Genomic DNA, 13,474 nt, shown 5'->3' on the forward strand with positions numbered 1-13,474 from the left:
TGGCCAGCTTACAGCCCAGCGGTATGAATATTGATTTCTCCCACTTCAGGTAGCCCCAGCATTCCCTCTCTATCCCTACACCCCCCCCCCTCCCTCATCCCACCCAAGTCGCACTAGCTTCTCATTTTCTCATTTTCACCCAACAACTAGCTTACAACGGCCTATTTCCTTTATCATCGTTACTTTTTTGCGCATCTTTCATTCATTGTTCTTTATCTCTTCACATCACCGTCTGTAATTCTCGGTTCCCATATCCCTACCCAGTCTGAAGAAGGGTCTCGACCCCAAACGTCATCCATTCCTTCTCTCCAGAGATGCTGCCTGTCCCGCTGAGTTACTCCAGCTTTTTGTGTCTATCTTCAGTGTAAACCAGCATCTGCTGTTCCTTCTTACACATGCGGATTTTAAGAGTGGACTTGAAGGTCTCACTGGCCTTTTACCCAAGATTAATTTTTAAGAGTTCTTTAATGATTTCACCAGCCAGAACATTGGCTCATTGTGCAAGGTAAATTAGTTTTCTGTGTCCTCTCAAAGGTTCTCTGCGATTACTTATTACACATTATGCCCACGTCCATTTTGGAGGTGATATGGGAAAAATTGGTCTGCATTTAGAAAAATGGTTTACAAATGTGAATTTCAATAAGTGCAAGAAAAGAACATTTAGCTTGTGTGTAACTTTGTTGTAAAACATTTCTTAGCTGTAAATTCACAATCAATATCTATCAGTGGACGTTTTTTTTATGTGGAGAGTCATATTGACAATCCGAATCTCTTCTGACGGCTACCCGTGCTAATAGATACATAGAAACATAGAAAATAGGTACAGGAGAAGGCCATTCATTGTGATCATGGCTGATCGTCCCCAATCAATAACCCGTGCCTGCCTTCTCCCCATATCCCTTGACTCCACTAGCCCCTAGAGCTCTATCTAACTCTCTTAAATCCATCCAGTGACTTGGCCTCCACTGCCCTCTGTGGGGAATTCCATAAATTCACAGCTCTCTGGGTGAAAACGTTTTTTCTCACCTCAGTCTTAAATGACCCCCCCTTTATTCTAAGACTGTGGCCCCTGGTTCTGGACTCGCCCAACATTGGGAACATTTTTCCTGCATCTAGCTTGTCCAGTCCTTTTATAATTTTATATGTTTCTATAAGATACATCCTTCTAAACTCCAGTGAATGCCATCAATAAAAGTCGTGAACTTCCTCAGAGGACCGTGTAATTTTTTTTTTTGTTTTGAATATTGTTACTATGTGTGACATGGTGGCATAGTGGTAGAGCAACTGCCTTAAGCGCCAGAACCCTGGGATCAATCTTGACTATGGGTGCTGCCTGTATGGAGTTTGTAATTTCTCCCCGTGACCTGCGTGTGTTTTCTCCGAGATCTTCGGATTCCTCCCACATTCCAAAGACGTACAGGTTTGTAGATTAATTGGCTTGGTATAAATATAAATTATCCCCAGAGTGTGTAGGATAGTGTTAATGTGCAGGGATTGCTGATCGGTACGGATTAGGTGAGCCGAAGGGCCTGTTTCCATGCTGTACCTAAACTAAATTAAATTAAATGTGAATGTCAGATAGTTGGAGCTTCTGATGTCTCTGACAGCCACAAAACCTTAGGGCAAGACATAGCTGGCTGTTAGTATGTTTTGAATGGTGGGGGTTGTTGTTTGCTGCAAGACTTCACAGTACAATAGCACCATCCCAGTAAGGACCAGGATGCTGCTGCAATGAAATTGGCTTGGGCCTGTACTCACTGGAGTTTAGAAGGTTGAGGGGGGACCTCATTGAAACTTACAGAATAATGAAATGCAAGGATAGAGTGGATGTGGAAAGGATGTTTCCACCGGTGGGAAAGTCTAGGACCAGAGCTTATAGCCTCAGAATTAAAGGGCGCTCTTTTAGAAAGGAGGTGAGGAGGGTGGTAAATCTGTGGAACTCATTGTCACAGAGGGCTGTGGAGGCTAAGTCAGTGGATATTTTTAAGGCAGAGATAGATTCTTGATTAGGACGTGTTTCAAGGCTTATGGGGAGAAGGCAGAAAAATTGAATGTTTAAATGGTGGAGTAGACTCGATGGGCCAAATGGCCTAATTCTACTCCTATAAGTTGTGAACTAGTGAACTTGTGAAATACTGGCAGTCTGCAGACTGACCAACATGAACTGATGACCCGTCGGGAGTGGCTATCGGGTTGATTGTAGTGCAGCACTGATCTCGGGGGTCTTCTTCACCTCGTAAAATCCTGTGGACATCTTATTATACTTTGTGGAGCTGCTTCTTTAAAATCAAAATGCATCCTGAAGAATTTTGAATGCCTTTCTCAGTTGTGCTACATACATGTTGTGTCTGCAGTTTCTCTTTAGCTGCTATGAGCATTGGCAACCAGCCTAAGATGGAACTAGAACAAAAGCTTCAATCCTTTATTGAAGGCAGTAACTCTCACCGTTCCTGGGTACAACAATTTATCGAATCCCAACATTTGACACAAACCTATTATTAAAGTCACCCAACACTATTAAAATAAAACAACATCAAATTGGCCCAGATTTTTGTGGTCAGTGCCGAATGAATGGTGTTTATCAAATGTTATGTGCACGGCGGCCCACAGATTTTCCATGGGTTTTTAAGCTGCAACTTCATTACTAGAGTTCCTTCTCTGTCTGCTTCCCCGTGCAGAGGATCAGAGGTGTTTGAGTGAGCAAAGGCGGTCTTTTCAACCAATCCGTCAAAACCATCCTCACATAGTCTAAACCTAGAGGTTTATATCAGAATAACAAAAATCATGTACAGAATATGACAGAATAAGCAGAAATGAAAATGTGATTGTGAGAGGTAAAAGTCAAGGGAAATAGAACACTTTATATAGAATCAAGTCAAGTTTATTCGTCACATACACATACGAGATGTGCAGTGAAACGAAAAGTGGCAATGCTCGCGGACTTTGTGCAAAAAGACAAACAAACAAACAACCAAACAAACTACAAACAGAATGGAACAGAATCACGTTCTTTTTCATATTAAATATTGTGGGCGGAAGAAAAAATGCAAAAAAATAGCAATTTAAATAGAAGCAGTAGGGTGGTTCAGTAAAGTTAGTCCCTGGTGAGATAGGAGTTTACAGTCTAATTATCTCTAGTATAATTTGAGATGTGGCACGGTGGAGTTGCTGTCTTACAGCGCCAGGGACCCGGATTCAATTCTGACCATGGCCGCGGTCTGTCCAGAGTTTGCACGTTCTCCCTGTGACTATTTTCTCTGGATGCTCCCATTTCCTACCACATGTGGGTTTGTAGGTTTATTGACCTCTGTAAATTGTCCCCAGTATGATGGTTAGAACTAGTGTATGGGCGATCATTGGTCACCGCGGACCCGGTGGACAGAAGGGCCCGTTTCCATGGTGAATCTCTAAACTAAACTAAAAATCTAGTTTTTCTAAAATGAGACTTGACATTTGTAACATTGAATGTTCTCGGCCAGAGAGAGAGATTTGGCGTGAGGTGAGGCTCAAAATGTTATTGAAAAGCAAAAGATATTCCTGATTTAACCAGCATTTCTGACATATTTAGTGGGAAAGTAATGCAAGTTGGGTCAGATCCTACCCACCACACACACCTACCCCATGCATTCACTCAGTGACTCTTTTTGTAGTCACTCAGTTCCCTAAAATCTTAATGCCCCAGTTTGGTGGTCGTCCTGCCCCCAGCACAACCCTGGTAGCCTTTCACAGTCCATGCTGGCTAATTCTCTGAGAGTGAGAAACTTTTTCAAAAAAGTTGCAATTGATTGATAACTGTAAATTACTTTGTTCAACTTACCAAATGTATCCAAGTTGCTGTTATTATAAAAAGATAATTAAATGAATGCTTTTGATAAAGGTCGCTGACCAACATTGAAATGAATGGATCTCTGCAGGAGGCACCCATCATGATTGGTATAAAGCGGTGAGGTTAGAAAGGAGGCATATCCCGTTCCTGAAGAAGGGTCTCAACCCAAAACGTCACCCATTCCTTCCTCCCAGAGATGCTGCCTGTCCTGCTGAGTTGCTCCAGCTTTTGGTGTCTATCTCCCGTTCTTTCACATGAGTTACTGCAGATTCTGTAGTATCCAAAGATGACGATCAGATCCACTCATATCTACAGCATGTTTTATACTGTACTCCACTGGAGTGTATGTCCGGGATGTGAGGCTATGTGTGGAAGCAATCGGTATAGTCTGGCTCAGGGTCTTTAGTGTATTTGAATGCTGACTATGTTAATGATGCTTGTGGAGCTACAAAGCAATTCCAGCAAAGATCCTTCAACGGCCATGGAGAGGCTAGACGTTGCTATTTGACTTACTCTGTGCCGACAATTAGTATTGACAGCCTCGTCATTATTCCTTGTGCCAATTTTGGCACATTGCTTTCACTGATGTCTATAGTTGATTGGTATAAAAATCTTCTATGATGAAATATTTAACTGATGATTGCATTTTCATATTTGCAGGATGCAGCTGTTCACATTCAAGAATCGTTACAGATTTTACAGCAGAGACAAGAAGGGTTAAAAGAGCAAATGACTCTTGCCAAGATGAAAGGTGATGATGCGATGGTTCGTCATGTTCAGGTACAAAATTAGAACATTGCGTATATTGTTGAAGGTTCTAAGCTGACTTCCACATAAACCATAAACTGATTCTTTACTGTTCCTAAATGTCACAGATGCTGTCCCTTGGAGCATGAAAGTGATTACATAGCTCTCGGGTTCGGTTTGCTTGTCGAGCCCTTGCATGGTTTGAAGCTACCACGTTGCCCCTGCAGGGCGAGAGCATGCATGACCTTTTTTTTTTTTTTTTTTTTTTTTTTTTTTTTTTTTAAATTTTATTAGAAGTTAATACAGCACAAAACAGTACAGTGGCACCTAATTTTAGGTGCCAACTATGTAATACCGTAATCCATTCTATGTACAACCTCTAGTTTTATGTTATAAGAAGGAAGTAAGCAGGACAAGAAAAAGAGAACAATAGAAAGGGGAAAAAGTGGAAAAATAGATGGTAGAGAGTAGAAAAACGTGAAGTGTGTATATAAAAAATAAAAAAAGGAAGAGAGAAAGTGGAAAGTAGAAATAGAAGAGAAGGCCCCTTAAAAGAGAATTTTTCAAATCTGTATTCGGAGATGTAGATCTATCCGCGTCATGAACTGAAATCAGCAATCCTTACGGTACCGCTGCATCACATGATTCCAAAAAGTCGATGAAAGGAGACCAACTCCTTAAGAATTGGTCATGCATGACCTTAATGATGTCAACCACAAGTCTTGGTTACAAGTTTTTTTTTAATTTAGACATCCAAGACATTTAGTTACCACAAGGTTTTTCTATAAACATTCCATTATGGGACTGAAAAGTAAGCGTTTTCTCATCCCATTGACGAGAATGATGATTTCCACATCAGACTTATTCTGCAGTGAGTCAATGGTCAATGGTCCTTTATTACCACATGTACAGATGTACCGTGAAATTTATTTTTCTGCATACAGTTCAGTAAAGTATCGCCATACCTCAGCACGATCCCCGATTAATACAAAGTGGATAGAATTAGTCCACGGAGGCCGCATGCAAGAGTCGCCAGGTTTTGCATTTTAGAAGTCTAATCCGGGCCTCTTACGGTCACCTGGAGCGGCACTTGATCCAGACGCGCTCCGGGATGCTGCTGGGTGTCCAGCGAGCTGTCGTCCCTCTCCTCGCCCGGCCATCTTCAGCATTTCTGCACCTCGGCCACCTCCCACAGCCGACCACAAGGGCACGGAAGTAAGCTCCCCAGTTCTCTCTCTCACCGTCTTTGCTCTTGCATCCGCTGTCGCCAGCTCCCTCCATTCTCTTATCCGGTTCTCTGGTCATCCAAAGGCAAGTAGCGGCTGGGCCCGCCAGTCCTTCTTTCTCAGGTCATGACCTTTTTCAGAAAGACCTATGGTGAGGAATCAATATTTTTTCAGAAAAGGCACCATGAATTATCCATGTCTATCGAAAGACCTCTTAATTGACACGATCATATTTGCCTCCATCAGCAACCCTGGTAGTGCACTCACTATTCCTTGTCTAAACAAAGGCTTGTCCCGTACATCTCCTTTAACTTTGGCCCCTCTCACCGTAGAACTATGCCCTCTAGCTTTGACATAGATCAATGTCAGTTCTCAATTCTGTCGTCTCTGGACATTCAGCATAAGTGGGAAAGGTATTTAGATGTTATTTTTTACAGTCAGTTTGGGAGTGAGACTTTGATGTGGTGGTGAGACAGTTTTGGTTAGTCTAGTTTTTGGTTTTTAGTTTTTGGGGGGGGGGGGGTGTTGAAACAGGGCTTGCTGTCTCTCCCTGCGGGGGGAATGCGACTTTTTTGTCGTATTCCCCTTCTCTGCCTCCGTCTGCACTGAGGCCTAATGGTGGAGCTGGCGACCTCGAGGCTCAGGAGGCAGAGCCCGCCAGGACTCGCCCTGAGCTCGCTGCCGTGAGGACGGTCCGGCTCGGGGCTGGAACAGTGCTTCCGTGAGGGGCTGTGACGCTCCCATGAGAGCGGCCAGCACGAGGGAGGAACGGTGCTCCCGTCGGAGTGGCCGAGCTCGGGGAGGTACGGCGCTCCCAGCCCGAGGGAGGAGCGGCGCCCATGTCGGGGTGGCCCAGCCTGAGGGAGGAGCGGCGCCCATGTTGGGCGGCCCAGCCCGAGGGAGGGGCGGCGCCCATGTCGGGACGGCCCAGCCCGAGGGAGGAGCGGCGCCCATGTCGGGGCGGCCTGGCGCGAGGCTGAGACGGTAAACTTACGTGTAGGCGATCCGGCTCGGGGCTGGAACGGTGGTCCGGTGGCTGGGACGGCGTTCTGGCGGTGATGACCTGAGTCCGGGGTTCGGCCGCGAGCCAGCGGCTGCATCAGCAGGACTGGTGGACGGCAGCTTCGACCACCCCGGGCCGCGGTGATTGAGCTGCGGGACTGTTTTTAACATCGCCCGGTGGGGTATCGCCTCAGCGCAGAGGGAGAAGAGGAGGGAAGAGACTGCAGACCTAAGACTTTTGCCTCCATCACAGTGAGAAGGTGCTAGGTGGACTCACTATGGTAGATGTTAATATGTGTTTATTGTTGTTTTTTTTATTTATTGTATGTATGTATGACTGCAGGCACGAAATTTTGTTCAGACTTCGGTCTGAATGACAATAAAGGAAACCTGTAACCTGTAACCTGTAGGATGGAAGTGCACACAAGTTCATAATGGGAGTCTGCAGAAGGGTCCCCACCCAAAACATGGGCCTATGCATTCCATCCACAGAGGCTCCCTGACCCGCTGAGTTACTCCAGCACTTGGTGTTGTGCTGAAGATTTCAGCATCGGCAGTTGCTTGTGTCACCATAATGGCAGTATTACACATTGGGCTCGGTGTGCGAGGCCCGTGTCTGCCCTATATTGTGGTAATCATCACAGTTGGCCAAGGGAGTGAATTGCTAAAACGAAAACAGAAAATGCTGCAAATACCCAGCAGACCCAGCTGCAGAGTTAACATGTGTAAGAAGGAACGGCAGATGCTGGATTAAATAGACCCAAAAAGCTGTAGTAACTCAGCAGGTCAGACAGCATCTCTGGGAGAAATGGAATAGACCTGAAGAAGGGTCTCAAGCCAAAACGTCGCCTATTCTGTTTCTCCAGAGATGCTGTCTGACCCGCTGAGATGCTCCAGCTTTTTGTTAACTCCAGAGTTAACATTTCAGGTAAGAGAACCTTCATCGGCATTTTCTGTGTTTAGTTTAGGTTTCCAGCATCTTCTGATTTTTTTTTTTTAGTTTACGAGAGAATGAATTGCTGCCAATAACATTGCTTAATTCCAGTATATTTGCAATGAAGTTGTGCAGTTTCGGAGGAGGTCAGGACTGTAAATATGATACCAATCACATGAGTTTATTAAGACTTGATGTTTGACAGTTTCATACGTGTTGCTTTCCAGGACATTGGCTTCTGTTGTTCTGGGCATTGCCGTTGGTCAAGTTCAGATTATGGTCAAGCCACTTGAATTTACAATGTTGTAAATTGCAGAATAACTATGCTGCACCTGCCTTTATTGAGTCAATAGCTGGTTAATTTACTGCGGAGATAGGAAAGCTGGATTTAAAAGTAAGTGAGGAAAATGTATATACAGGCGAATATCCTCTTGCGTAAATTTGGTGCGTGTGCAGATGTGGTGAAGATGTCGCTATTTAGAGCATACTGCACACCACTCTACACTGTGCACCTGTGGTCGAACTATTTAAAGACAAGTATGCAGAGACTAAAGGTGGCATATAACGATGCCATGAGAACATTGCTAAGGCAACCTAGATGGTGTAGTGCCAGTAATATGTTTGTGGCTGCAGGAGTCAGTACTTTAGAAGCTATCCTAAGACACCACATGTATAAATTAATTTGCAGGATAAATGGCTCTAAAAATGTGCTTATTGTGGCCTTCGCAAACATAAGGGTTAGCACTACACGCTACGAATCCCAGTTGTGGAGAAACTGATATCGTTGTCTCATTGTAGGACATTGATCATCTTTTAATCTGGATTTTTAACTTAAGCATTGTGGTTTTTTTGGGGGTTTTTTAAATATAAATTATGTTTTTATGGGATATACCACGATTTTATGATATTTAATATGCAATGCATTTTTAATGTAATGTTGCCCCTTGTCTGGACCTTGAGTCCGTAATAAAGTTTATTATTATTATTATTATTATTATATACTTTCCAAAAGCGGACACTGTTATGGTACTTAAATTAAAGTACCTATACCCAATAAAGTAACAATATTGAACCTTGTTTGCAGTTCCCTATCCTCCAACCACATTTAAAGGCATACAAGCCAAATTAGATTTGGTATTATATAGAGTGCTCAAACAAAATGCTTCAGATAAATCAGATAGGGCGGTATGGTGGCGCAGCGGTAGAGTTGCTGCCTTACAGCACTTGCAGCGCCAGAGACGCGGGTTCGATTCCGACTATGGGTGCTGTCTGTACGGAGTTTTACGTTCTCCCCGTGATCGCGTGGGTTTTTTCCGAGATCTTCGGTTTCCTCCCACACTCCAAAGATGTACAGGTTTGTAGGTTAATTGGCTTGGGTTTGTATACTTGGTATACAGTAAGTGTAAATTGTCCCTAATGTGTGTAGGATAGTGTTAATGTGCAGGGATCGCTGGTCGGCCCGGACTCGGTGGGCCGAAGGGTCTATTTCCGTGCTGTATCTCTAAACTAAACAAAAAAAAACTGAAGCATGCACGTACTGGGTAAGCAACTCTTTAACGACATGCTGTATTTCCATGCTTAACTTTCCATAACTTTCCCACATCTATGCTTTTGGCATCAAACAAGGCATCCTGGAATATGATCCCCAGAGTTTTACTAAAATTCCAAAATCCAATGTGTTTTTTTTTAAGAGTGTCCTTCAGTTGCTATAAATCAACTGCCAGCAGATTGACTTTTGTCATCCCTCCAAGGGACCAGCTTTACTTCCTTGGCCACATCAACTGTGATGCTGTACTGTCATTAGTATCACAGAAAACCCTGGCCATTTTACTTCCTCTATTGTCTTGAAGATGAGCAAGAGGCTCCGTCCAAGAAGCTTTGAACTGCCGGTACACAAACATGCTGGAGAAACTCAGCGGGTGCAGCAGCATCTATGGAGCGAAGGAAATAGGCAACGTTTCGAGCCGAAACGTTGCCTATTTCCTTCGCTCCATAGATGCTGCTGCACCCGCTGAGTTTCTCCAGCATTTTTGTGTACCTTTGATTTTCCAGCATCTGCAGTTCCTTCTTAAGCTTTGAACTGCCTGTGTGTTTTGTAGAATTTGGATACCTACATTCTATGGATGGATATTGCTTGACCATAATGACCTGGAATGGGTGAGCTGCCTAGAATTCACAAGGAAATCTGCATTAAAAAAAAACCCCAAACTGTTTCTGCAATATTCAGCTACTTGTTTCCATACATTTCTATTTTGATACCACCAACTATTTTACCACATTGTTAATCTTGAAACAATAGCTCATTCCTCATATTTTACCTAACAATGTGTTTTGACTTTCCCATACCTCCTCCGCCACATGCACACTTTTATAAACCTGACTCAGTTTATTTCTCCTTCCCTTTCATACACGGACATTTCTGTCCTCGGTCTTCTCCATTGTCAGCGTGAGGCTAAACGCAAATTGGAGGAACAGCATCTCATCTCTTATCTGGCATTCCCCCTCTCTCTCTCTCTCTCTAACCCTCCCCCATCCAAGTCGCACTAGCTTCTCATTTTCTCATTTTCACCCTACAACTAGCTGACAATGGCCTGCTTCCTTTATCATCGTAACATTTTTGCATATCTTTCATTCCTTGTACTTAATCTCTCCACATCACCGTCTATATATCTCAATCGAGATATCCCTAAACAGTCTGAAGAAGGGTCTTGACCCAAAACGTCGCCCATTCCCTCTCTCCAGAGATGCTGCCTGTCCCGCTGAGTTATTTTGGTTTTTTATGTCTATCTTCGGTTTAAACCAGCATCTGCAGTTCCTTCTTGCACACTCAGTTCTTCATAGTGGTCTTGGGATTCCTGCTACCTCTGACTGAAGTTACCTGTATTTGGGGTGGCACAGTGGTGCAGAGGAGGAGTTGCTGCCTTACAGTGCCAGGGACCAATGTTCGATGCTGACTATGGGTGCTATCTATGTGGAGTTTGTATATTCTCCCTGTGACCATGTGGGTTTCCTCCGGGTGCTCCAGTTTCTTCCCACATTCCAAAGACGTGCAGGTTGTTGCCTAATTGGCTTCTGTAAATTGTCCCTCGTGTGTAGTACAGGAACTAGTCCACGGGCGATTGTTGGTTGGTGCCGACTCGGTGGCTGAGAGGCCTGTTTCCACGCTCTATCTCCAAACCAAACTAAACTGTACCAGTCAATGCATGACTAGTTGACCCACTTCCCCCACCGAGTTTGAGTTTGGTTTATTGTCCCATGTACCGAGGTACCATGAAAAGCTGAAAGGGGTAATACTTTCCTTCTTCTTATTATTCTCCACAAGAACACGGCTGAAGTTACATTGTCTATAATTGTGTGATTTTTGAAAAGATCTTTGGATTGATTTGCCCGGCAGGTTGGCTGAAGATGGAAAGTTTGCGATGCACGATGTTGTGCTGGGCATTTCTAGCCACAGTAGAAATTGAGATTGAGCAGCTGGCACCAAGCGTGTCTGCTGCTCATAATGGCGCACTTCTGCTCCTCTGGCCACCCTTAATCGAATTCCTCTGATAGTAATTAATCATACTGCATCTAATAAGAGCATAAAAATCTGCTTGGCTGATATTTAAAATGTCACACTCGGCTAATGACTCACATGAGTCATATCTTTAGACTGCCGAAGGCGCAATGATACGTCTAGTGTGTGTGATGCACTACAACCTGTAGCTTCCTTTATCATACTAAAGTGCTGCAACTTTGGGGGGTGAGGGGGGGGAGATGCAACGTTTGACCTTTGGCTTATATTACCTTTGATTGCTTGCGTGAATTTAAATGCTTTGTCCTCGAGCATACTTTGCCCGTTTCTTACATTCTGCTCCCGAGAAGACAATCTTAGTATTTGTGGAAACAGATGCTGGTTTATACAAAAAATAGATACAAAATACTGTAGTAACTCGGTGGGTCGGGCAGCATGCATCACTGGAGAACATGGATAGATGTCGTTTCGGGTCGGGACCCTTCTTCAGACTGATTGTAATAGGGGGGAGAGCAGGAAAATAACTGGAAGCGAAAAGAGGCAGGACAAATCATGGCTGGCAATATATGACCTTAGGCAACGGGGGGGGGGGGGGGGGGGGGGGTTGGTCCCTGATAGGCAGATTGTTGACAAAGGCTAGAGATAGAAGCAGGTGTGAGCCTAAGAGGAATGCATAGTTGCACCATGTGACGCTAGTTATAGGACGTTTTGTGGAGGTGGGATCGGGGAAAAGCAGGTGGAAGTTCTGCTGGGGTTCAAGGGAAGCGAGTTGGGGGGTAAGTAAGAGTGGGAGTGTTGGGGACGGGGGAGGAAGAAAGGTGTTTGTAGAAGTTACCCGAAATTGGAGAATTCATTGTTCATAGCATTGGGGTTTAAGCTACCTAAGCGGAATACGAGGTGCTGTTTCCCCATTTTGCATGCCGCTTCTCTCTGGCAATGGAGGAGGCCCAGGCCAGGAAGGGCAGTGTGGGAATGGGAGTTAAAGTATCTAGTGGCCGGTGGTTCACAGTGCCACTAACATTTCAGTTTGAGCATGAGCAATTCCGTTAATCAATAGCTCATGATGAGGACGTCTGGCATTCCAAGTATACTGTGACTGAAATGGGCAAAGATCCTGAGATGGACAGAGGGAAAGATTTAAATATTTGCGCAAAGATTCGTTGAGGAAATGCAACTTCTGCACCGATTGATGGGGATGTCTGGCCCACGGCCGGTCAAAGTGGAGGACCAGCTTTGGGGATGGTATTGTGAATCTCATCACACAGGTCCTGCAAAACGGTGGAAGGAGTTCGGCATGTCACAAATTCACCAGCTACCTGCCCTCTGAACCACCAGCAACACAGGGCAACATAGTGGGGCAGCTGGTAGAGTTGCTGCCTTACAGTGCTAGTGCCCTGGGTTCAATCCTGACCTCGGGTCATGTTTGTGTGCAGTATCCATGGCCTCGCTGTGACCATGTTTGATTTTCTCTGGGTACTCTGGTTTCCTTCCAAATCCCAAAGATTTGGGGCAGCATAGTGGCGCAGTCATAGTACTGCCTTACAGTGCCATAGACCTGGATGTGAACCTGATTACGGGTGCTGTGTGTACAGAGTTCATACGTTCTCACTGTGACCTTGTGGTTTTTCTCCGGATCCTCCATTTTTCTCCCACATTCCAAAGATATGCAGTTTATTGGCTTCTGTAAATTGTCCCTAGTGTGTAGGATAGAACTGGTGTGAACAGGTGATTGATGGGCGCACCGCAGGGCCTGTTTCCGTGCTGTATCGTTAAGCTAAACTAATTTGCTGTTAGGTAGGTTAATTGGCCACTGTCTATTGCCCCTCGTGCATGAGTGAGTGGTAGGGTCGTGGGGAAAGTTGATGAGAATATAGGGGGAAAAAATGGGTCTGGTGTAGTAGGATCAGTGTGAATGGTGAGGACTCTTTGGGCTGAAGGACCTGTTTCTGTGATGTGCCTCTCAACACCTACCTGTCCCATCCATAGAATGATCTTCAGACACCTCAGAACTAGACTGTAAGTAAATCATCCTCAACACCAAAAATACCGAGCAAACAGAGAATGATTGTGTGATGATGTGACCTTGACAGATAGTGATGCATAGGGATTGGTGACTGGGGATAGTGAGGAAGAATGGGTATTTGAGCTTGTGTGGTCAATGCTTTGAGACTGTATTTTTGCCAACAGACTAGGAGAAGATAGGGTGGGGTGTGGTTTGGAAAGGG

General features: G+C 44.6%; 1 protein-coding gene across 2 annotated transcripts in view; it reads left to right on the plus strand.

The window, feature by feature from the left end:
- nab1b (NGFI-A binding protein 1b (EGR1 binding protein 1)) overlaps positions 1-13,474 on the plus strand; it is a 46,296-nt gene that overhangs the window by 18,421 nt on the left and 14,401 nt on the right. For both annotated transcript variants that reach the window (XM_055637772.1, XM_055637771.1), the window contains exon 5: positions 4,487-4,606. In XM_055637772.1, coding sequence (XP_055493747.1) covers positions 4,487-4,606 — 120 coding nt within the window. The remainder of the gene's footprint in view (positions 1-4,486; positions 4,607-13,474) is intronic.

This window comes from Leucoraja erinacea, chromosome 7, assembly GCF_028641065.1.
Source record: "Leucoraja erinacea ecotype New England chromosome 7, Leri_hhj_1, whole genome shotgun sequence".
Taxonomy (NCBI): Eukaryota; Metazoa; Chordata; class Chondrichthyes; order Rajiformes; family Rajidae; genus Leucoraja; species Leucoraja erinaceus.